The 25,903-nt window shown below is 37.9% G+C and overlaps 1 protein-coding gene across 9 annotated transcripts in view; it reads left to right on the top strand.

Moving 5' to 3' along the window:
• ZZZ3 (zinc finger ZZ-type containing 3) overlaps window positions 1–25,903 on the top strand; it is a 129,983-nt gene that overhangs the window by 43,994 nt on the left and 60,086 nt on the right. For 5 of the 9 annotated variants that reach the window (XM_012442673.2, XM_012442671.2, XM_064372524.1 and 2 more), the window contains exons 2-5: window positions 8,825–8,958; window positions 9,034–9,096; window positions 11,171–11,326; window positions 17,342–18,894. In XM_012442673.2, the coding sequence (XP_012298096.2) occupies window positions 17,393–18,894 (1,502 nt within the window). In that variant the 5' untranslated portion in view covers window positions 8,825–8,958; window positions 9,034–9,096; window positions 11,171–11,326; window positions 17,342–17,392. Of the gene's footprint in view, window positions 1–2,561; window positions 2,664–8,824; window positions 8,959–9,033; window positions 9,097–11,170; window positions 11,327–17,341; window positions 18,895–25,903 lie in introns of those variants that run through there. The other 4 variants (XM_064372525.1, XM_021667678.2, XM_021667679.2 and 1 more) reach the window with 2 other exon arrangements.

Here is a 25,903-nt window from a genome sequence, read left to right as displayed (position 1 = left end):
AAGTGATTCTCCTGCCTCAGCCTCCCTAGTAGCTGAGATTATAGGTATGCACCACCATGCCCAGCTAATTTTGTATGTTTAGTAGAGATGGAATGTCTCCATGTTGGTCAGGCTGGTCTCGAACTCCTGACCTCAGGTGATCTGCCTGCCTTAACCTCCCAAAGTGCTGGGATTACAGGTGTGAGCCACTGTGCCAGTCCGGAAGAAGTTTTTTTTAATAGTTATCTTCATATTTGTCATATTTGCCACTTCCGTTACTTTATATTCCTTTGGATACATTTAAACTTCCATCTAGTGTTTTTTTCCTTCTGCCTAAATAACTTCTTTTAACATTTCCTATAATGCATATCTGTCTGTGATAGGTTCTTTTACTACTTTAAGTTTGAAATAATTTTTATGTTACCTTATTTTTTAAAGCACATTGTTTTTGAGTATAGAATTTTTGGTTGACAACTTTTCTCAGTACCGCAAAGATATACCTCACTGTCTTCTGGCTTGTGTTTCTACCGAGAAATCTGCTGTCATTCTTATTTTTCTCTCTGTGCCTATAATGTATTGTTTTTCTCTGCTTTTAAGATATTCTTTATATTACTGATTTTTAAGCAGTTTGGTTATGTTAGAGATGGAGTCTAACTCTGTTGCCCAGGTTGGAGTGAAGTGGTGTGATCTGGGCTCTCTACAGCCTCTGCCTCCTGTGTTCATGTGATTCTTGTGCCTCAGCCTCCCAAGTAGTTGGGACCACAGGCACACACCACCATGACCAGGTAATGTTTGTATTTTTAGTAGATGGGGGTTTCACTATGTTGGCCAGGCTGGTCTTGAACTACTGACCTCAAATGATTCACCCACCTTGGCCTCACAAAGTGCTGGGATTACAGATGTCAGCCACCATGCCCAGCCATTGAGCTTTTTCCATCAATGAATTTGTCATTTCTGTTGTATTTAGAAAATTTGGGGTCATTTCTTCCAATATTTTTTCTGCTTCTCTTTCAGTCTTTTGGGGGCTTCAGTTACCCATGTTTTAGGTGTCTTGATGGTATGCTGCATCTCATTCATGGTTTTTTTTTCCACTCTTGTTTTTTCTGTTGCTATGGCATCAGATTGATTGACCTTTTCTTTCCAGTGTCTAATCCCAGCATATTTTTTATCCCAAACATCATATTTTTCTAACTTGAAGAATCAATTTGGGTTAAAAAGCCTTCCATACCTCTACTTAGCATGGTTAATATATCTGTCTGCCTTTTTGAACATGTGAACTACAGTTATAATAACTGATTTAATATTCTTGTCTAGTAACTGTCATGTACAGATCTTTTTCTGCTGATTGCTTTTTCTTTTTCTTTTTTTTTTTTTTTTTTTTGAGATGGAGTTTCGCTCTTGTTACCCAGGCTGGAGTGCAATGGCGCGATCTCGGCTCACCGCAACCTCCGCCTCCTGGGTTCAGGCAATTCTCCTGCCTCAGCCTCCTGAGTAGCTGGGATTACAGGCACGCGCCACCATGCCCAGCTCATTTTTTGTATTTTTAGTAGAGACAGGGTTTCACCATGTTCACCAGGATGATCTCGATCTCTTGACCTCGTGATCCACCCACCTCGGCCTCCCAAAGTGCTGAGATTACAGGTGTGAGCCACCACGCCCGGCCACTTTTTCTTATTTTAAGTGGTATTTTCCTCCTTCTTTATATGATTTTTTCTTTTTTTAGACAGGATCTTACTCTCACCCAGGCTGGAGTGCAGGGGCATGACCATGGCTTATTGCAGCCTCAACCTCCTGGGTTCAAGCAAAACTCCTACCTTGGCCTCCCAAGCACCTGAGACTACAGGCATGCGCCACCACATCTGGCTAATTTTAGTAGAAATGGGTGTTGCCACGTTGCTCAGGTGGGTCTCAAACTCCTGGGCTCAAGCAGTTGCCCACTTTGGCCTCCCAAAGTGTTGGTATTACAGGTGTGAACCACCACAGTTGGCCTGTCTGGTAATTTCTGATTGGATTGCAAGCATTCTCAATTTTACCTTGTTTGGTGCCAGATGGTTTTTTTTTTTTTTGATTCCTGTAAATATTCTTGTGCTCTATTCTGGAACACAGTAGAGTTCATTGGAAATGGCTTTATCCTTTTGAGGCTTACTTTTTATCTTTTTAGGTGAGACCAGAACAGTCTTTCGTCCAGAGCTCATTTTGCATCACTGCATCTGTGCAGTACTGTACAGAGAGAGCATTATACTTCATGTCCCATGAATTATGAAATTTTCTACTCTGGTTAGTAGGCTAACTAATTATTCCTATATGTGAGCCACATGTGGTAATATGCTCAAGCTGGCTGATGAGAGCTGATTATTAAAATATCAGGAAGTTTGTGAGCTAGTTTAATTCTTAATATAAATTATATAAACTTATAATTAAATCACTTATATTACAAACTACAAAGGTAGTAAATGCTCAAAACTCATTATCTCATATATTGTATTCTATTAACTATTTTTGTGCACTCATGATAATTTATATCTGTTATGTCTTTTTTTTGTTTGTTTGTTTGTTCTTCCTGAGACAGAGTCTCCTGTCGGCCAGGCTGGAGTGCAGTGGCATGATAATAGCTCACTGAAGCTTCCACCTCCCGGGTGCAAGCGATTCTCGTGCCTCAGCCTCTTGACTAGCTGGGACTACAGGTGTGTACAACCATGCCTGGTTAATTTTTATATTTTTAGTAGAAATGAGTTTTCGTCATGTTAACTGGGCTGGTCTTGAACTCTGGCCTCAAGTGATCCACCTGCCTTGGCCTCCGAAAGTGCTGGGATTGCAGATGTGAGTTGCTGTGCCTGGCTTCATTGTGTTCTCACGGTAGAAACACTATGCAATGTATAATGTGTTGCCGTGTATTTTTTTTAGATTCTCATTCACTGATATGTTGGTAGCTTGAAATTTTCTGTGGTGGAAGTAGATATACCACAGACATTAGTAACCTTATAAACTAAGAACTACATACCACCTACCCTTAGTTATTATATGTTTTCTGGCATATCCTTGCCTGTGGGTATTTTTCCCTGTTTTACTCATCTATACTCAGTGCAAGATTTAAGGAGGTGCCCTGCAGGTTTTCTGAGGTCTTGTTTTTACTGTCTGCAGCTCTCTCCTCTCTCGTACTATGTTCTGGGGGTAGCTGCCTTGGCCTCTCCCAAACTCCTTATTTCATTATCTTAACTCCAGAAAACCACTGAGCTTGCTTGAGATCACCTTCCTTTCTCTGCAGCTTAGAAATTCTCCAGTCAGTAAACTGGAGACAATTGTAGGCTTTACCTCATTTATTTTTTCTCTTTCATTGATCTCCGTCCTGTGTGGTCTGGTTTCTATGTCTGAAAATAATTTTCATACTTTTTTTGGACCAGATTTTTAGTTGTTTCAGGTGGGAACATAAGTTTCATGCCTGTTATTCTATCTTGGCAAGAAGTATAAGTCTCTTGGAAGAGCTTTAGATAGGAAAGTGACATATCATTCTGTAGATCATGCATTTTTAAAGAATAAGATTCAACTAAAGCAGAACTGAGTGCAGTGACTCATGCCTGTAATCCCAGCACTTTGAGAGGCTGAGGTGGGAGGATCATTTGAGCCTAGGAGTTCAGGACTAGCCTGGGCTACATGGTGAAACCGTGTCTCAACAAAAAAATAGAAAAATTAGCTGGGCGTAGTGGCATACACCTGTAGCCTCAGCTACTTCGGAGGCTGAGGTGGGAAGATCATTTGAGTCTGGGAGGTCAAAGGCTGCAGTGAGCAGTGATCAAGCCACTACATTCCAGCCTGGGCAACAGAGTGAGATCCTATCTCAAAGAAACAAAAAAGACTTAATGTAGAGAGACTAATTAGAAGGTATTTGGGTTAGTTCAAATGAGAGATAATGAAGGCCTAAGATTATTCATGGGTGATGATACTACAGAAGTGGGAACAATTTGAGAAATATTTAGGAGGAAGAAGCTAGTGTAGGATTTCTAAAAGGGTGTATTAGAACTCATTTACATGTGAATCTCCTGAATAATGGTAAGTGAAGATTGTATGCTCCATTCCAAGTTTATTTAATCTGATTTTTTTTCCTTTTTTTGAGACAGAGTCTAGCTCTGTCTCCCAGGCTAGATAGAGTACAGTGGCATGATCTCGGCTCACTGCAACCTCCACCTCCCAGGTTCAAGCGATTTTTTTTTTCCGCCTCAGCCTCCCAAGTAGCTGATATTACAGGCATGCGCCACCACACCTGGCTAGTTTTGTATTTTTAGTAGAGGCAGGGTTTCATCATGTTGGCCAGGCTGGTCTCGAATTCCTGACCTCAGGTAATTCACCCGCCTCAGCCTCGCAATGCTGGGATTATAGGTGTGAGCCACTGTGCCAGGCCTGTATCTGAATTTTTAAGGATGAGGTTTAGAAATCTGTATTATATTTCATTTTCTTATTATTTTTTTAAGAGATAGGGTCTCACTATTTTGCCCAGATTGAAGTGCAGTGGCTATTCATAGGTGCAGTCCCGCAACTGATTAGCATGGAAGTTTGGACCTGTTCTGTTTCCAACCTCGGCCAGTTCTCCCTTCCTTAGGCAACCTGGTCGTCTCCTGCTCCCCAGAGGTCACCATATTGATGCTGAACTTAATGTAGACCACCCGATTGACGTAGTGTACTACAACTTAGAACTCCTGGACTCAAACAGTTCTCCTCCCTTAGCCTCCTAAGTAGCTGGGACTATAGGTGTGTGTGACTGTGCCCAGCTAGAATGTACCTAGATTTAATGCTTATAAACACTGAAGTTTTATTTATTTTAATTAATTAATTAATTATTTAGCGACAGGGTCTTACTTGGTTGCCCAGGCTGTAGTGCATTGGTGTGATCATAGCTTACTGTAAGCCTGCGGCCTCGAACTCCAGGCCTCCTGCTTCCTGAGTAGCTAGGACTACAACAGGTGCATACCACCATGCCCCGCTAATTTTTTTGTGTGTATTTTTTTTTTTTTTTTTTGTAGAGATAGGGTCTTGCCATGTTACCAAGCTGGTCTTCAACTCCTGTCCTCAAAGTGATCCTTCTGCTTTGGCCTCTTAAAGAGCTGAGATTACCAGCATGAGCCATTGCTCCCAGCCCGAACACTAAAGTTTTAGAAGAAACTGATGTAGAGTAGTTTTTTCAAAGTATGATCATCATTGGGAGCCCATATTCAATTAAGCACTTCAGGTCATTCCAATCGTATATTCCAATCATATATTGGAATGACCTGAAGTGCTTAATTGAAAATGAAAATTTATGCATTTGTGTTGAGGGCTTTTGAATCTGAATTTATGAGGTGATTGGGTTCAAGAATTTCTTAGATTTCTTAGATATAGCCACTAAAATTTGGGAACCAATAACCTGAAGTACTTCACAGATGTGATCTCTTCTGAACTTCACAATAGCCCTTAGAGGTAGTACGCAGGTTGAAGAAATAAAGCACAGCTACACAAAGTGACTTGCTTATGGTGAAGTGATTGTCGATGACAGAGAATCACACTTCTATCTCCTTCCACCAAATCCTATACTCTTCCTACTATCTTTCTGTTGATTGTGAAATAGGCTTATCTTTGAAAATCTATAGCAGGCATCCAAGACACTGAACATGTGGTTCTGATCAATTTAGGGAGCCAGAAAAACGTACTCTTCTTTGATTAGTGTACCAAATGAAAATTTGGTTCAGCTCTTTATAGCAAGTGACTGTGAAAATTTAATTGTCTAGGAAAGGTGTTTTTGGGCTGGGCATGGTTGCTTATGCCTGTAATCCCAGCACTTTGGGTGGCCAAGGTGGGTGGATCATCTGAGTTCAGGAGTTTGAGACCAGCCTGACCAACATGGCAAAACCCCATCTCTACTAAAAATACAAAAATTAGCTGGACGTGGTGACAGGCACCTGTAATCCCAGCTACTTGGGAGGCTGAGGCAGGAGAATCGCTTGAATCCACGAGGTGGAGGTTGCAGTGAGCTGAGACTGCACCACTGCACTCCTACCTGGGCAGCAAGAGCAAAACTCCATCTCAAAAAAAGAAAGGTGTTTTTTGTCTTTGACCATTATCTTAATGCTTTTTACAACTGACATTGAATGTCTCTTTCTTTACTTTTTTATTTTTATTTTTATTTTTTTAAAGATTCAGTCTTGCTCTTGTCCGCTAGGCTGGAGTGCAGTAGCGTGATCTCAGCTCACTGTAACCTCCGCCTCCCGGATTCAAGTGATTTTCCTGCCTCAGCCTCCCAAGTAGCTGGGATTACAGGCGCCTGCCACCATGCCTGGCTGATTTTTGTATTTTTAGTAGAGACAGGGTTTTACCACGTTGGCCAGGCTGGTCTCAAACTCGTGACCTCAGGCAATCCACCCGCCTCGGCCTCCCAGAGTGCTGAGAAACAGGCATGAGCCACTGTGCCTGGCAAATGTCTCTTTCTTATGAAATCATTTAAAATCATAGTATAGTGTCGGTATGTGGTACTTTCACTTATAACTGAAGAATCAAGTAATAAATATGACTCTGTTGTATGACCTTCCTTTCAAATTTTTTCCAAGCTCTTATAAAACTAAAAAATTTGCAGTGGCTGAAAATTTAGAGATTGTGCTTAGCTTGAACTTCATTGTTTTATTTTAATAGTAACTTGTGTGGCTTATATCCTGGTTATATCACTAGAGCTGTCAGAATCTTCTAGTGAGATTTACTGTAGTCTTTTGAAGTGATTACCTGTGTGCTGTGAATCTGAGATCATGTAATCTATTTAACACAGTAGTACCAGTGTTAAGACTGCAAGAAGTAGGAAAAGTAATTCTTTTTAGTGAAGATTGGTTCTGGGTTTGCTTTTGGAATGCTTGAATAGTCAATGAATTTTATTAGTACATGAAAACAAGCAAAGCTCTGTTCCAAGAAATAAATAAGATGGCCTTAGGAATAGGACTTATATAGATTGTTTTCCATTTTTGTATACTTTTTTAAAAGACAAAATGCTGTTTTTTAAACTTCTGGAAGTAAGTTACTGTAGTTAAATAATTCAAATGAAAAAAATTACTGTGTATTATCGTAATTCCAAGTATTTCTGTTCCAGAAAGCATATAGCAGTTTTGCAGAATGCTTAAGTTTGAAATGTATATTGAGTGAAGTGAAGAACACAATATAGGGGCTGTAAGACTTGTGGCTCGTTTAATTTCCTTGCTTCTGTTACAAGAGAGGTCATGACAATCTTTAAACTTAGAAAATACTTAGATCTGGTTTTTTTTTTTTTTTTTAGTTTGGTTTTTGTTTTGACAAGATCTTGCTTTGTCACCTAGGCTGGAATACAGTGGTGCAATCACGTCTCATTGCAGCTCTAAGGATCCTCCCTAGCAGCTGGGATTACAGGCTCAGACCACTACATGCCACATGTGGCTACCTTTTTCTATTTTTTATAGAGATGAGGTCTCATTGTTGCCCAAGATGGTTTCAAACTCCTGGGCTCAAGCGATCCTTCTGCCTTGGCATCCCAAGTGTTAATTTTTTTATGGTGTTACTTTTAATGTTTGAAAACAAATGAATAAGAAATTGTTGTGTTTGAGGATAGATAATAGTTTCTTAATCACTCTTTTGTTAATGAAACGTCTCACAGAATATCTGAATGGTTGACAACCCTAATAACAAGTTTTATCCAGAAAGCATATGTAAGAAAGCACATATGCATGCATTTTCATTAAAAAAATTTTTTTTTTTTTTTTTTTTAGATAGGGTTTATTCTGTTGCCTAGGCTGTAGTTCAGTGGTACAAGTCATGACTCACTGCAGCCTCAATCTCCTGGGCTCAGGTGATCCTTCCACCTCACCCTTTCAAGTAGCTGGGACTACAGGCACATACAACCACAGCTGGCTAACGTTGTTCATTTTTTTTGTAGAGAAGAGGGCCCACTGTGTTGCCTAGGCTGGTCTCAAATGCTTGGGCTCAAGGGATCCTCCTGCCTTGGCATCCCACAGTGCTGGGATTATAGCATGAGCTACCATGCCCTGCAAGTTTATCTGTATTTTCCATGTAGATTTGTACTCTTTTTCCTGTGTAGTGCAGTGGTACAGAATGGTGAAACATTGTAGAATGCTGTTCATAGGCTGCTTTCTTTTTTATGTATGAATGAATATTCTTTTATAGCTCATTTTTTTCCACTAATAAACTGGTTTAAGTGACTTAAAATTCTGCACAGTGCTTTTGGTCATCATTGTAAGTGTGTGGATATATTTCTCAGATTTGTAATCATCAACCAAGTCTGTTTTTATGAAGCTTACATTTAAGGAATGTTTGTACAGCTACATCTCAGTTTATTTTAAATAACATTTATTTTCTATTTACTTCCAAAATTACTTGAGAAGATATCAGATGTTTAAAGTGACACTTAAAGGACTGTTACTATCTTTTTTTACTTCATTTTTAAGCATTATAGATTTATTTCCTAAAATATAAAAAACACAAAAAAGTACTTTTCTATTTAGACTTGTGGGAAATGACACACACACACACACACATATATATATATATATATATATACTGATAGAAAAGGAACCTGAGGAACTCTTCAGTTTGTAAGGATTTAAGTTTAGAATTACATTTAGAAAACTTGTACATGGGTGCTCTCTAAAAAGAATTTGCAAGTGTTAGCCAATCATCTTAGTTTGTTGAAGACACATATTTCACAGCTAAATGTAAGGAATTATTTATGAAGTTTAATAGAAAATGAAGTATGCTATATAAGTGTTTGGAAATATTACCACTTTTATTCACAAATTTGTAAACAGTAACACATCCATAGTGACTATATTATGGTTTCCCTTCACAGATACCAAGTTGTTCTAGTACAACCATATAAATAAATAATACCTGAAGTCTCAATGTAACATGGACAATTAACAGTGATGACAGATAAATACAGACGCATGGGGATCAAATACTAGGTGAAACACTTTTTAAAAGGTAAGAAAATAATGTAATCTTAATTAAGGCCATTGGGGTTTAGTTAGAAGTAATTGACTGAAATTTCTTTTTCAGTGTATCAGGCTTTTAAGAAACACTGCAGGATCCTGTCTATCTTAATGCCGACAGAGCTCAGCTGTAAGTATCAGTTCTGTGAAAATAACAGTTGCAGATGTTCTTGCCTGCTAAATATCATAGTGGATAATATTTCTATAGTGAACTCTATTCAAATGTGGTTGATTAGAACTTGATAGAGTGCTGGAATGGCCACATTCCAGTATATTCAGAGATGCACGTTAAGTTGTAGATGCTCTTTACTTTTGATGATTGCTACTACCATCACACACTGTAGAACATAATGTTTTGTCATGTTTGTGAAAGGCTTCAGAGTTTGGTACAAAGCAGTTGTCAGTTGGAGTCTGTTATAAGAAGAGTAGATTTTCAAGTCAAGGGTTACTTTTTATAGGATCATGTTTTCACTGAGCTTCTCCCCATGTTAACTTAGAACATTTCTTAATGTACTGTAGTATTAAATGGTTATTAGACAATTTTCCTACCTTGTCCTTTTTAAAGCATTTCCAGGGCATCTTTGGGAGAGGTTGCATCTATATTTATTAGATATTATTAGCCCTATTCTCTTTCTAGCTGCCTAGAACAGTAACCTATTTTTACTAGACAGTCTGCCTTGTAATCACAAGATTTTGTAATTATATCAGTCTTTAAGTTGTAATGCTTCCCCCAGAATAGTATCACTATTACAATATCTAGTTTTATGCTTATAATAAAGTGACAGTTTCCATCATAAACATCTGCTAGTCCTTTTCTTAGTCCTTTTCCTTGTTTCCAGATGGGCACTTATAGTAACCCATTTAGCCAGATTGTACATTCTTTTTTTTTTTTTTTTTTTTTTTTGAGACTGAGTTTCGCTCTTGTTGCCCAGGCTGGAGTGCAATGGTGCAATCTTGGCTCACTGCAACCTCCGCCTCCCAGATTCAAGTGATTCTCATGTCTCAGCCTCCAGAGTAGCTAGGATTACAGGCACATGCCACCACGCCCGGCTAATTTTTTGTATTTTTAGTAAAGATGGAGTTTTACCATGTTGGCCAGGCTGGTCTTGAACTCCTGACCTCAGGTCATCCACCTGCCTTGGCCTCCCAAAGTGCTGGGATTACAGGTGTGAGCCACTGCGCCCAGCCTGTACATTCTTTGAAAAGGATATTGTAATAAATTATTATAAAGTAAAAATTTAATTAGCCAAACTGTTCTAATGTAATTAGATTAATTTAATTATCTGCCTAACTAGGTACAAAACCCGGAAAATCCTTGTTGTTTTGTTCTTGTTAAAAATGTAAGCTGGGCATTGTGGCTCACGCCTGTAATCCCAGCACTTTTTGAGGCCGAGGCAGGCAGATCACGAGGTCAGGAGATTGAGACTTTCCTGGCTAACACAGTGAAACCTGGTCTCTACTAAAAGTCCAAAATGTAGCCAGGCATGGTGGCATGCACCTGTAATCCCAGCTACTCAGGAGGCTGAGGCAGGGGAATTGCTTGAACCCAGGAGGCAGAGGATGCAGTGAGCCAAGATCACACCACTGCACCATAGCCTGGCCAACAGAATGAGACTCTGTCTCAAAAGAAGAAAAACACACACACACACACACACACACACACACGCCAAAAATAATAAAAATATCCTTTTGTAATTGAATTTTGTAGCACTTTAATAAGCATCAAGATTATCCTATAGGTAAGATTTGGTTGATTATCTGTATGATTCTTTTATGCATAACCTAAATGGTTATGTATACTTGAAGCCGACAATTTGGAAAGTCCTCTAGGACAAGAGTAAGAGATGATATTATAAATTCTCTTATGAGAAATGTTATCAAGGGCAATCTTGAGATCACCTCAAAAAAATACTGCCTTAGAGCAGTGTCTAGAATAGAACTGAGTCACATTTGGGCTCGGTTGAAACTAATATTGAGTTGTAAGGATTTGGTATATTTCAGGATCTTTTTGGTTTGCTTTTTGTTGATTTCTAAAAATCCTATATCAGTTTCTTAGTATCCTTGATATTAAGTTACCAAGGAGCACTAAAGATATCACTATGAACAGATTCTGTACCTGTATTTCTTCTTCTTATAGGAGTAAATCTATTAGTAATAAGTTCATTTTCTTCTTTAATTCTTTTTTTTATTATTTTATTTTAAAGAAAGAAATTTAGGAGGTTCTAGTATTCTCCATGGCTGAAGCTGAGTGAGTCTGAAACCCTGATGCTTAAGCTCCGTTCTAGATCATAGCTCCAACTCCTTCAGGAAATAAGGAAAAGAGATTATATTTCCACAATGATAGATCTTTGGTTGTACAGGTAAGTTATAAGTTTTACAGTAGTGAAGACAACTATAGTTTGACTTTTTTTTTTTTTTTAGTTGTGGACACTTGTTATTTCTCCCTATATCTTCTGTGTGGCAAATTGTAGTTTGGCTGGCTGTTTATAGGAGTACGGAGCTAGCTATAGGGAATGGGTTAGGAATGAAATATTTTCCATTCTTTTTTCAACAGGAGTATAAATGAAGTGACTGATTATGTTGGAATTTTTGACTCAAGAGGCATTGTGAAGTTCCTTGACTTTCCTTTTCCTGATTGTCTTTTAAAGTGCGTTTTCATTTACTTTTGTCTGTCTGTCTGTTTGCCTGCCTGCCTGCCTGCCTGTCTGCTTGCCTATCTACCTACTTACTGCCTACGTACCTACTAATTATCTATCATATATCAGTTTCTCTTAATGGGAAAGAAATAAGAAGTCTCTCTATATAAGATAGTACATAATAGAGTTCCCAGACTTCAAAGAGGTGACTAAGAACCTTAAGTTGAATTTCATGGATGGGTTCCCAGGTTTTACTCTTCTACTTTTAACATCATAGATATGGTGTTAATTGGACAGCTGAAGTAATTTGTCTTAAAGTAATTATATGACAAACATGGCCTCAACATTATTAAATAGTTTATGTTCTAGACAACTAGAAAAAGAATCATATTGGTTACATTTTCCAGTTGTTCTTGCTCTTTTTCCCTTTTCCTTTGGTTTGTCTACCTGAATATATACTAGTATCATGACCAGTTTCTTAGAAATTGTTCACTAAATAGAACTAAATATTATGATAATAAATATCAACTAGAACATTGGTGTGATGGAAGATTGCCAATTCCTCAATTCCCAAAACAAACTTTACCACTTTGGTGATTATAGTAGGAGCAAAAGCTTATAGGCAAGGCCTTTGAAATATCTTTTTGAAATTTCTTGCTCTTAAGTAAATAGCTGGAGAAGTGTGTCATTAGGTGGGCCTTTTTTGTTTAATAATTATTATTCCTTTTAGTTCTGATTGATGTAGTTCTACAGGTATGATCACAGGAGCTGGAAATTTATGACCTGAAACATAGCTGATAATACTTCAGAGAGTGTTTTTCAGAATCATGTAGTTGTATTTGGGTAACAGTAGATTCAAATTTATGGGAAGGCAATCCAGCAGCAAATAAGTGGGTAGGATATGTGAAATTATAGGTAGGACTGGGAACTTAATATGAATGGACAAGTTGAAATTTGGTTGACTGGCCCTTCTCAGATATATGGCCTCCAATCGGACAAGAATTTATGAAGGTGGGGAATAGAGGGAAGGAGTCGGGTTAATTCTAGTTACTGATCACATTCTCTTTTCTCTGTAGTCTAGAAAGTTCCACTATTCATTAGTTGGTAGATAACATATAGGAAAATCTCCAGTGCAGTTGTTAGTTCGATTGGGTTTTGCCCATATTAATTAATGGTTCCCCTTAATTCTGAAACTGGAATGATTGCATTTCTAATTTCAAATGGATGCTCACTAAGGTTTTCAACATACACCTCTTATTTTGTTAGCAAGCAGGGGTATTTCCTGAGATAATTTGTAAATAAGTTCATTTTTATTCCTTAATATTTGACAGAAATATAATTTTGTACTCTAAGCTTTATTGTATTCTTAAGTAGCTTTTTGCGATACAGCTAAAAGGAAAACAACTGCTTTAGTCTGTAATATTTTGCTAAGCATGACAAAACAATGTTGAGACTTGGTTGAGATAATACAGACTTTTTATTTTTTATCTAAAAGGTAGGGTCTTACCATTGTTCAGGAAGTTCTCAAATTCCTGGGCTCAAGTGATCCTCCTGTCTCAGCCTCCTGAGTAGCTGTGACTGTAGGTGCCCCCACTTCCCTACCCCTGGCTAATCTAGACATTTGTGATCCCTTTTTGTTAACTGAATTTTGCACTCAGTTTATTAGGTAACTATAGAAAGTATATGCTTTTATATATGCCTATCCAAAATTGAAAAGATAGGAGGAAAAAGGTTAGAACAGAAAAAATACCATCAGAGGGAAGATTGGCAAAATTTTGTTTAACTCTAATCTTAATGGTTTTAATCAGTTTATTACCTCAAGTGCACATCACGTTAATTTTAGGCAAGTTTTTTTTTTTTTTTTGAGACAGAGTCTCACTCTGTCGCCAGGTGCCAGGCTGGAGTGCAGTGGCATGATCTCGGCTCACTGCAGTCTCCGCCTCCCAGGTTCAAGCAATTCTCCTGCCTCAGCCTCCCAAGTAGCTGGGACTACAGGCGCACGCCACCACACCCAGCTAATTTTTGTATTTTTAATAGAGTTGGGGTTTCACCATGTTGGCCAGGATGGCCTTGATCTCTTGACCTCATGATCCACCCACCTCAGCCTCCCAAAGTGCTGGGATTACAGGCGTGAGCCACCGTGCCCGGCTGGCAAGATTTTTTAATAGTCTTCCATTTGGTGCTTCCTTTTCCTTATTTATAATTTTTTTATTATTAAGATCCAATAAGGAATTAAAGGGTATATTATAAATAGGTCTGATTTAGTTTGAAACTTGATGACTATTATCTTATTAAAATTCTGTCCGAGTGCGGTAGCCTAAGGCAGTGCTTCTTAAACCCTAACACATATATGAATCACCTAGGAACCTGATTCACTGGTAGGTTTGGGGCAGGGCCTCATATTCTGCATTCCTAACAAGCTTCCAGGAGATGCCCATGATTGAGTTGCAAGAGTCTGAGGTACCACAGGGATCCTTGTTATAAAACAAGTTCTCTTTCAATACAGCCTAATAGCACAGAATTTGAGAATCCTAAAACTTAGGCTTTGTTCTAGTTATTGAGTGAGATAAAGCATTTTTAGGGCACAAAAGAAATGGAAAGAAGCTTAATCGTTTATATTATAATCAGAATTTTCATATTTTCTTTAACTTTTGTATTCATCAGTGTTTTCATATTTTAATCAGTGGAATGGCGAAGAAATAAGATAGGCCTCACTATAGGTGATTTATTTTTATTTTTATTTATTTAATTTTTTGAGACAGGGCCTCACTCCCATCATCCAGGCTGAAGGGCAGTCACATCACTGCAGCCTCGACTTCCCAGGCTCAGGTGATCCTCCCATTCAGCCTCCCTAGTAGCTGGGACTACAGGCATGTGCCACCACACCTGGATAATTTTTTTGTATTTTTAGTAGAGCCAGGGTTTTGCCATGTTGCCCAGGCTGGTCTCAAATTCCTGGGCTCAAGTGATCCACCAATCTTGGTTTCTCAAAGTGCTGGGATTACAGATTTGAGCCACCATGCCCAGCTTATAGGTGATATTTTATGGTAAAAAATATATGTATAAGAAACAAGTTCTTAGTACTACTAATAATAGGTTCACTTCATCCAAAATAGTCTCTCTTTGAGAACTTTATACTTCAAGGCAGAGATTTTGCTGCCATTCAGATTCGTGTGGAAAGAAAAGGTCAAGGAAGTCTTATTATTGGAATCATTTAAGAGGTTTATATGCCCTTAATTGGGATTGCATTTTAAAAAGTAAAGATTAACAGATTGTTTTGTGTGTTTATAAAATACTGCTATTGCCAGTATTATTTTTGAACCATAAATTATGAATATAATTAAATTTGCATTAAACATAATTTGTGTTAGATTTTATAGGCAGTTTATAAAAGTAACTTACTCATGCTTTTTTGTGCATTTACATACATATTTAATATTTAAAAATCAGTAATCTTCACATTTTAGAGTGCCAGATTTGGATACATGAAACAAATAAGTTGCTTTTCATATACTTCAGTTTGTGTTCTTTTATTTTTATTTTGTTGAGATGGAGTCTCCCTCTGTCGCCTAGGCTGTAGTGCAGTGGCATGATCTCGGCTCACTGCAACCTCCGCCTCCTGGGTTCAAGTGATTCTCCTGCCTCAGCCTCCTGAGTAGTTGGGATTACAGGCATGTGCCACCATGCCTGGCTAGTTTTTGTATTTTTATTAGAGACGGGGTTTTCCCATGTTGGCCAGGCTGGTCATGAACTCCTGATCTCAAGTGATCTGTCCGTCTTGGCCTCCTAAAATGTTTTGATTACAGGCGGGAGCCACTGCCCCCGGCCAGTTTGTGTTCTTTTAAAACATCATTTGAAGTTTAACTTAAATGTTTTGTAATTAAAAGTGGAAAACTGTGGGACACTCAGTGTTTGCTACCCATGAAAAAAGCAGAAAGATTGTAATCTTAATGATAATTTATTAGTAAATGAGAATTAAATGTCAGTAGTTCTTTTAATGAATCCCCAAAACAATAAAAGTTTACTACTGTAAGAAATGTGTTTCTAAGTTCTGATTGGAGTCTCGTACTTACTGTTCACTTGATTGCTATGAAATTCTCTAGAACAAATAACCATGCTTTGATTCCAGGGCTAGTTTTGTGATTCTTAAAAGATTTTGAAAAATTGTAAATTAAAAATTTAAAAGTATGCCATACTCTAAGACAACACTAAACTCAGCCAACTTAAATATTTTATAGGGCATTTTCTCACTTAATTTGCTTGTCATCAGGCAGGAACAGGGAGATAATTTCTTTCAGTGTTTCTTTTTTATATGTGGTAGCATGTTGCTGTGTCTTCTGTAATTCTTCCAACCTTTCCACTATTAGATACTTCTAGTTGAAGCAAAGGAGGGATTGTGTTTGATTTTTAGCGGGAGGGGTCAGAATGGCATTTGGAAGTTTATATGGGAAGGGAGACTGTTGATATCCAAAGGTAGGAGGAAGGGACTGTGAAACTTTGCACTGTAGCCACCACTGGCCTCTTTCTCTAACTAATCATCCTGCATCTCATTCGAAGTTAGGCAATAAAATGGCAGAGTATCTTGTGAAAACAAAACAGAAGAGGAGCAAGGGAATAGAGACTTAAAATGTCAACAGCTCCTTTATTCTGCTTGATGGGAGAGCCTCTGGAAAATATCACCAAGTCACTAGTTTACCCAAATGGATCAATCAAGGCATTTTTCTATATCGCTTACATTTCTGTCACATAAACCTCAAGCATCCACACCAGAAAACCAGCTCATCTCCCAAACCACACATTAAAACAGGCACTGGCATACGCTATACACAGGAGTTAGAGAAGGAAAGGGTGAGATTATGTGAGTACTCGAGCTCTTAAATGTAAGTATTTGCTTCAGAGGCTTCTTTCCCATTTTCTTTTCTGGTCTTTGGAACACTTCGTTTCACTTGCTAATTTCAGGCTTTATTTCTAGAGACTAGGAAGGCTTGGGTTTGCTTTGTTTTGTTCGTAGCCATTGCACGGTAGCATTGTGATTTTTATCTATTTTATTATGAAAAATTATACTGTAATCAAACATTTTTGGATGCCAGATCATTAGTTATCAAGGGATTTGATCTGAAACTTATTTTGGTAAAAGTAGATTAAAAAGAGGAGGGCCTGCCTTTCTGTATACCAGGAACATTTTGAAAGAACATGAGAAATGATTGGAATAGTTTTTGTAAGATAACTGCTATGTAAGTTGAAGATTATTATTTTAATAACCAAAATGAAATCACATCTTTGGGATGGATCTTTTCTGGGTACTTTGTGCCTATCTGAGAGGCAGATACACAGTGAGGCAGGTATGGACTGTAGAGTCCTGCCCTGACACTTAGTAGAGTTGTGACTTTGGATCGATTCATGAGAATGTGCCTTAATCTTATTCGTGAAGTAGGGATGATAGTAGCACTTGTCTGAGTTGTTGTGAGACTTAAGTGAGTTAATGTATGTAAGGCATATAGAAAGACCCATGGAACATATTAAGTGCTGTATACTTACTTATTAGTTGTAATTTATGTCATTATTGGAAATGTTAATAAAAGAATTTTTATCACATAATTTAATATTGGCCGTTATATAGACAGTTATGTAGACCATAACATCCAAGTATACTTGGATTAAAAAGTTACAGCTTTATTCTTTTGTTTTAGGTATATTAACTATTACCTTTTTCTCATTATTTTGTTTACATTTTTGAAGGTTTCCCAATGAGTGGATCATGATGACCGTATTGTAGGGACTTGCCATAGTATGGCTGCTTCCCGATCTACTCGTGTTACAAGATCAACAGTGGGGTTAAACGGCTTGGATGAATCTTTTTGTGGTAGAACTTTAAGGAATCGTAGCATTGCTCATCCTGAAGAAATCTCTTCTCATTCTCAAGTGCGATCAAGATCACCAAAGAAGAGACCAGAGCCTGTGCCAATTCAGAAAGGAAATAATAATGGGAGAACCACTGATTTAAAACAGCAGAGTACCCGAGAATCATGGGTAAGCCCTAGGAAAAGAGGACTTTCTTCTTCAGAAAAGGATAACATAGAAAGGCAGGCTATAGAAAATTGTGAGAGAAGGCAAACCGAACCTGTTTCACCAGTTTTAAAAAGAATTAAGCGTTGTCTTAGATCTGAAGCACCAAACAGTTCAGAAGAAGATTCACCTATAAAATCAGACAAAGAGTCAGTAGAACAGAGGAGTACAGTAGTGGACAATGATGCAGATTTTCAAGAGACTAAACGAGCTTGTCGATGTCTTATACTGGATGATTGTGAGAAAAGGGAAATTAAAAAGGTGAATGTCAGTGAGGAAGGGCCACTTAATTCTGCAGTAGTTGAAGAAATCACAGGCTATTTGGCTGTCAATGGTGTTGATGACAATGATTCAGCTGTTATAAACTGTGGTGACTGTCAGCCTGATGGGAACACTAAACAAAATAGCATTGGTTCCTATGTGTTACAGGAAAAATCAGTAGCTGAAAATGGGGATTCGGATACCCAAACTTCAATGTTCCTTGATAGTAGGAAGGAGGACAGTTATATAGACCATAACGTGCCTTGCACAAATTCACAAGTGCAGGTCAAGTTGGAGGACCACAAAATAGTAACTGCCTGCCTGCCTGTGGAACATGTTAATCAGCTGACTACTGAGCCAGCTACAGGGCCCTTTTCTGAAACTCAGTCATCTTTAAGGGATTCTGAGGAGGAAGTAGATGTGGTGGGAGATAGCAGTGCCTCAAAAGAGCAGTGTAAAGAAAACAATAGCGGCCTGGACCCAAGTCTTGAGAGTATGCCAGCCTCCAGAGAACCTGAACCATCTTCTGTTCTAGACTGTGTTTCAGCTCAAATGATGTCTTTATCAGAACCTCAAGAACATCGTTATACTCTGAGAACCTCACCACGAAGGGCAGCCCCTACCAGAGGTAGTCCCACTAAAAACAGTTCTCCTTACAGAGAAAATGGACAATTTGAGGAGAGTAATCTTAGTCCCAATGAAACACATGCAACTGTTAGTGATAATATAAGTCAGTCTCCCACAAATCCTGGTGAAATTTCTCAAAATGAAAAAGGGATATGTTGTGACTCTCAAAACTATGGAAGTGAAGGACTAAGTAAACCATCCTCAGAGGCAAGACTCAGTATTGGACATTTGCCATCTGCCAAAGAGAGTGCCAGTCAGCACATTACAGAAGAGGAAGATGATGATCCTGATGTTTATTACTTTGAATCAGATCATGTGGCACTGAAACACAACAAAGAGTATGTGTAAATATGGTAACCATGAATTCTGCTTTGTTTATTAGTCCCCAAGTTTTTCAGTATCTATTCATAAATATCTATTCATAATGTTTTTATTACAGCTAAAATTAATGTTTTCACTATAATTTTAGGTTTAACATGTTTTTTTTCAACTCTTAAAAAAGAAAAACTCCAAAAAAAGACTTAAATTCAGCTTTACACATGTATTCTATGACAACATGGTCTTTCCAGTTCTGATATTTCATATCTCAATTAGAAAAGACATGGTTGGTAGTGTTTTTGTTTTTTTAATATGTTTTATATCATTTTTAGTTGATTTATAAAATGGAAACATCTTGAGTTAACCACAGTATGCTTTGATTTATAGTTCTAGATAGCATAGAACAATTAATGAGTGCTTAGACATCATCCAGATATGTGAAGTCTGGCAGGCTTGACATCTGCTTTTATCTTAGTTACTTACATTTAATTCTCAATTAAAATTTTTTATTAAAAAATTTACTTTATGCATTATCTTTGACTTTTGTGACTTAGAGAAGTTGATATTAGTATTAACAGTATATTATCATTAGCATATTAGCAGGAGTCTACTGGATAATTTACATAAAACATTTGACACAGCTTTTCCTGTTACTAAATATAAAGGAGGACTGTATCTTAAAATATTACCAGCTCTGGCCAGGCGCTGTGGCTCACGCCTGTAATCCCTGCACTTTGGGAGGCTGAGGTGGGCGGATCATGAGGTCAAGAGATTGAGACCATCCTGGCCAACATGGTGAAACCCTGTCTCTACTAAAAATACAATAATTAGTCGGACATGGTGGCACGTGCCTGTGGTCCCAGCTACTCGGGAGGCTGAGGCGGAAGAATCGCTTGAACCCATGAGGCAGAGGTTGCAGTGAGCCAAGATTGCGCCACTGCACTCCGGCCTGGTGACAGAGCAAGACTCCGTCTCAAAAAAAAAAAAAAATTACCGGCTGTAAACTTTTGCTAAGTCACTGTTGTAAATAAAGAATTCTGTATCCAAATTTTTCACAATATTGCTTAGATTTCCTATAAAATATTTGGGGCCATAACACAAAGATTTGGAGTTTACTGTGTCTAGATAATCCTGAAAGGAACTATAATCCACAGTGCTCATGATAAATATCATGATTAGCAACAATAAAAGACAGACTTATATAATAAGTTAATCACCTTTACTCCTACAGGATAGGCTTTTGAATTAACATCACAATCAGATGATATAGACTGTACATAAATACTTTAATTATAGGAGCGTTTCTAATGGTTTTGTTGTGACAATTGCCAGACCCTAGTATGTGTCAGATCGAAGTATCAAATCCTGGTTGTGGGACATAATATTATTTTTGCCATGCATTATCGATGGTTTAGATTTGTATATGGTAATACAGTGGTCTTTCAGCATAGGCCTATCTTCCGAAAAATTTTCTTCTGCTCTCTTTTGAAATACTGTTTTAATATTGTAACTGATAGATCATGTCATCTCAGCATTTTACAATTTTGTGAAAATGTTAGGAGTCTAGTGTATTCGGAATATTTGAAGTCCAATTTTAGATAGCAAAATAACTCATAAATGAAGTTTTTTTCTGTTAGAAATAAATTGAGTTCTACTGTTCATATATACCGTCAGTTTTTTGTTTTGTTTTGTTTTAAAGATAGCATCTTGCTCTGTTGTCCAGGCTGGAGTACATTGGTGCAGTCATGACTCATTGCAGCCTTGACTTCCCTGAGCTCAAGTAATCCTCCCATCTCAGCCTCCCAAGTAGCTGGGACTACAGGCGCATGCCACCATGGCTGGCTAATTTTGTTTTGTATTTTGTAGACACAGGGTTTTGCCATGGTGCCCAGGCTGGTCTCAATCTCCTGGGCTCAGTTGATCCTCCCACCTCAGCCTCCCAAAGTATTGAGTACAAACATGAGCCACTGCACTTGGCCTAGTATCAGTTTTTAAAAGTAGAGCTATTTATTGGCTGGTGAAAGGAAGGAGAGCATGTGTCTTAGGAAAATACCAAAAACTAAAGAAATGTGAATTTCTATAAAATTATACTATGTTTGTTCTGTTTTTTGCTTTTTATTGTTTTAGTCTTGACTGGTTGTTGATTGTGGAAAATTTTTTTCTAGTAATTCACTACAGTATTACTTTTTGTAAGAGATTGCCTGGTAATAATTCTGAAGGATGATGTTCACATAAAACAGTTATCTAAAGATACGGCCATAACATTGATATTCCACATTCATAACCCTTTGAGGATGAGAACAAGATAGATTAATGGATGCTTTTATACATTTTATATAGTGTGCTTTATTTTTTTATTTTATTTATTTTTTATTTTTTGCAAGATAACCAGCTATTCCAGGAAATAGTGTGCTTTTATATGTTTATTTTTTGTGGATTCCTTAAGATATAGAGTCCTTTAGAATTTGGATGCTAGTTTCTTTGTTAGGACAGTGTTCTCAAATTAATCTCATTGGGTGACTTTAGGCAAAAAAAAAAAAAAATTACTGATTCTTGCTCTTTTGCCTTGCTCCTGATCTTTTGAAGGATAGCACATTTTGTTTTTGGAGACAGGGTCTTATTATATCACCCAGGCTGGAGTGCAGTGGCACAGTTGTGGCTCACCACAGAATTGACCTCCCAGGCTTGGGTGATCCTCCTACCTCAGCTTCCTGAGTAGCTGAGACTACAGGTGCACGTCACCATGCCTGTCTAATTTTTTATAATTTTAGTCAAGACGGGTACGCCATGTTGTCCAGGCTAATCTTGAACTCCTAGGCTCAAGTGATCTGCTTGCCTTGGGCTCCCAAAGTGCTGGGATTACAGGCATGAGCCACCGCACCCAGCCAGGATAGCACTTTTGAAACTTTATCTTTTTTCTTTTTTCCAAAAGAAGCAAATCAGAAGTGAGATGGAGTATCATGATTAGCATCTCAGTTAGAGCTAATTTAAGGAAAATTGGGAGAGGGTGTTTTGATCACGTCAGATATAATCTCTTTCAGTAAAGTCTCTCTTTCCTCCCCCGTACCTCCTATGCTTTTTGTCTAGAGCCAAGAGATGGTTGGATATAATGTTGGTTCTTCTTACCCAAGTTGCCACTACTAAAAATAGCATTATGACACCTGTCTAGTGCTTTCAAGTCTTAAGTAAATTTCTGGCAGTTTAAAATGATGTTAAAAAGCACTTGGATTTTAAAAAAAGGTACTTAAAGGAGATGGTTTATTATCCTCCTGTACACACATGCATACATACCTTGTCAAATGTTATTTCTGTTCCTTATTCTTCCTATGCTAGAAATGTTCTCCAGGTAACTACTTTTTGAAACTGAGATTTAGCATTTCCCAGCCTAAATATGAATATCCCTAACAGTAGAGAATGAATACTTCCTGATAGCCAGTTTTAAAAGTAAGTTGTTAGTAGAAAATACTGAGCATGGCATTGTTCTTTGCCTAGAGCCAGGAGGACATAACGGTGTTATTCCATTTGAAACTTTTCCTTTAAGCTAACAATGATCATGTGATCAACAGCCTTCTATCCTAGTGTTCAGCTTATAATTTGTCTGTCTTGCATGCAAAGATATCACATATATGATCTGATCACTTGTAAATGTTTGCAAAAGTATAGTGTAGAGTCCTAGTCTTCGATGTGATTTACAGTAAATTAGACAATAGATCAGGGAAACAGATTTGTGGATATTCTGAGCACAAGCTTGTTGCCTCTCTAGATGCCATCCCTCTTCTCTAGCTTCCACAATGTGCTTCTATATATTTATTTTTCCAAATGGAGAACCCCACTGTGAGAAAGGGACCAGAGAATATCTTTTTCTCTGGCAAGATTCCATCTGTGGATCATTTTATTAGACATGCCTTCTGAGAGATTAGGGGTAGAGGATCAAAAGATATATTCTTTATCTGAAAGCTCTTTGATCTTCAGAATTGATACAGTCTGTTAACGTGGTAGATAATATAGTACCTACTAACTTCTTTTTTGGCTTAAATAGCCTCACTGAATGAGATTATTTACTTAACTGTGATTGCCCTTTCTGTTTGGGAATTGTTCTCTTGCTGATTTTTGAATCAGGAGCACTGAAACAGATCTCTAAATTTCAAAGATCTGGCTCTAGGAAGCACAAGTGTGGAAGAAGGTCTTAGGCTTTAATGTTCAGAATGTTTCTTCCAATTCTAAATGTAATCACTGGAAAATAAACTTCCAAATGAAAATGAGTTCAGCTACCTCTGAATTATCATTGTGCAACATTATTTAAATTATATTTGAAAGACCTTGGGTATCTTCATTTAAGGATCTTTTTGGTATTATAATATTTCATGAACAGATAAGAGTGTGGAAAGTCAAATTTAGGGATTCTAGATCCTTGAGATCTTACAAAGATAAACTCATTGATTACAGATTGCTAACATTTATACCAGTTCTTAAGTTTCTAGATACTGAACATGTAAGATAGTTATTGCTCGTCTAAGAGTTGCTCAGGTACTCTGCAGGTGAGAATATTATTTTCAAGCCACATTAAAGAGTATTTCTAAGAATTGTAGTTTTAAACTTGGTTTTTGGAAAACATTAATGAAAGTAAATAATTATATCTGTCCTCCTGTTTGCACCATGCTTATTTCATAGTTGATTAAACAAACATTTGATATTTTCATCAATTTTAGAAGGTGCATAGAGAACATTTTAATCAGTTCTTAGAGATTCACTTCTTGAGAGTCTACCTTTACTGTTGGTCAAAGTTATTTCTTTCGAGGGATCAGAAAAACTCCAGGATAGATCTTGCTTAAAATTCACTGGAGGAGTAATCCCAGCACTTTGGGAGGCTGAGGCGAGTGGATCATGAGGTCAAGAGATTGTGACCATCCTGGTCAACATGGTGAAACCCCGTCTCTACTAAAAATACAAAAAATTAGCTGGGTATGGTGGCGCGGGCCTGTAATCCTAGCTACTCAGGAGGCTGAGGCAGGAGAATTGCCAGAACCCAGGAGGGGATCGTGCCAAAAAAAAAAAAAAAATCACTGGAGGAGTCATCCTGCCCTGAATAAGATAATTTTACATTTGTATTGTGCTTTGTAATTTACAAAGAAATTTCATTAGTTTCTCATTTGACTATGGTGATGGTTTGAAAGTGGACAGGATAGGTGGCATTATACAGTCCCCATTTCATAACTCGTAGTTAAGATTTTCAGGTTATTAATTTCAAGTAACATTGTGAATTACTAAATATGATCAAACTTCTATCTGTTAATTACAAGTTTGAACTATACTTGGTTATCTCATCCAGTAAGGACTTATTTCATGGACTTTTGGGTGTCTATATTGAGAATCCTCATGGAGCAGATCTTGGGGACTCAGTTGTCAGGAATTCTTTACCCTGAGGTTAAGCTCTGTAATTGTAGTCATGATTATCTGATTTTTAATTGTTACAGAATCAGCATTATAGGTAAGTAATTTGCTTTATTTATTGCATGAAATACTTTTATATTCACTATTTTAAAGACCGTTTTATATGTGAAGAACAAACTGGGCAAATAAAACTACAGCGATAGCTTGATTTCAAATAGAGGATTTGGATAATTTGAAAAGAATTCTCTGGGGGATTTTAGAATGTAGTAGGTATATTAAAGTCAAAGATTATTATTATTTTTTTTTTTTGAGACGGAGTTTCGCTCTCGTTACCCAGGCTGGAGTGCAATGGCGCGATCTCGGCTCACCGCAACCTCCGCCTCCTGGGTTCAGACAATTCTCCTGCCTCAGCCTCCTGGGTAGCTGGGATTACCGGCATGCGCCACTGTGCCCAGCTAATTTTTTGTATTTTTAGTAGAGACGGGGTTTCACCATGTTGACCAGGATGGTCTCGATCTCTTGACCTCGTGATCCACCCGTCTCGGCCTCCCAAAGTGCTGGGATTACAGGCTTGAGCCACCGCGCCCGGCCAAGTCAAAGATTATTAAGGAAAACTCATGCTTGGTATACCTTCTCAACCCACCAGAAACGGCTGTAGAATAATAGCCAGATTTACCCCTGTAGTTTGGCACAAAGATTAATGGGAGGAGAGAGGTAGCTTTCTAAGACAGGGGTCCCCAACCTCCAGGCCATAGATTTGTACCAGTCTGTGGTCTCTTAGGAACTGGGCCACACAGCAGGAGGTGAGCAGTGGGCAGGCAAGCAAAGCTTCATCTGTATTTACAGCTGCTCCTCCTTGAGCTGCATCTCCTGTCAGATCAGTGAAATTAGATTCTCATAGGAGCACAAACTGTTGTGAACTGTGCATGTGAGGGATCTAGTTTGCATGCTCCTTATGAGAATCTAATGCCTGATGATCTGTCACTGTCTCCCATCATTGCCAGATGAGATCATCTGGTTGCAGGAAAACAAGCTCAGGCCTTTACATTATGGGTGAGTTATGTAATTATTTCATTAGATATTATAATGTACTACTAATAATAGAAATAAAGTACATAATGGATGTAATTTGCTTGAATCATCCTGAAACTGCCCCTTCTGACTCGCCTACCACCTGGTCTGTGGAAAAATTGTCCTTCATGAAACCAATTCCCAGTGCCAACAAGGTTGGGGACTGTTGCTCTAAAATATATAAATTTTGCTTGTAAGTGGAGTAAACCATTGGCTAATCAAAGCATTAAGTGATTTTTTTGCTTTTTCCTTTGAATACCAACTTCTTTTGTTTCAACTACTGTAGATGGTGTCTAAAAGTTATTCTCTGCTGTAATCCAAGATATTTGTATCCAAGATTATTTGTACCCAAGTATAATTTAACTCTTTTTTTTTTTTTTTTTTTTTTTTTTTGAGACAGGGTCTCACTCTGTCACCAGGCTGGAGTGCAGTAATGCCATCTCAGCTCACTGCAACCTCTGCCTCCTAGTTCAAGTGGTTCTCCTGCCTCAGCCTCCCTAGTAGCTGGGATTACAGACCTGTACCACCACACCTGGCTAATTTTTGTTTTGTTTTGTTTTTAGTAGA

This window comes from Aotus nancymaae, unplaced genomic scaffold (assembly GCF_030222135.1).
Source record: "Aotus nancymaae isolate 86718 unplaced genomic scaffold, 86718_ANA_hifiasm-v0.15.2.pri h1tg000007l, whole genome shotgun sequence".
Classification (NCBI taxonomy): Eukaryota; Metazoa; Chordata; class Mammalia; order Primates; family Aotidae; genus Aotus; species Aotus nancymaae.
This window is presented reverse-complemented; position numbering and strand designations above follow the sequence as displayed.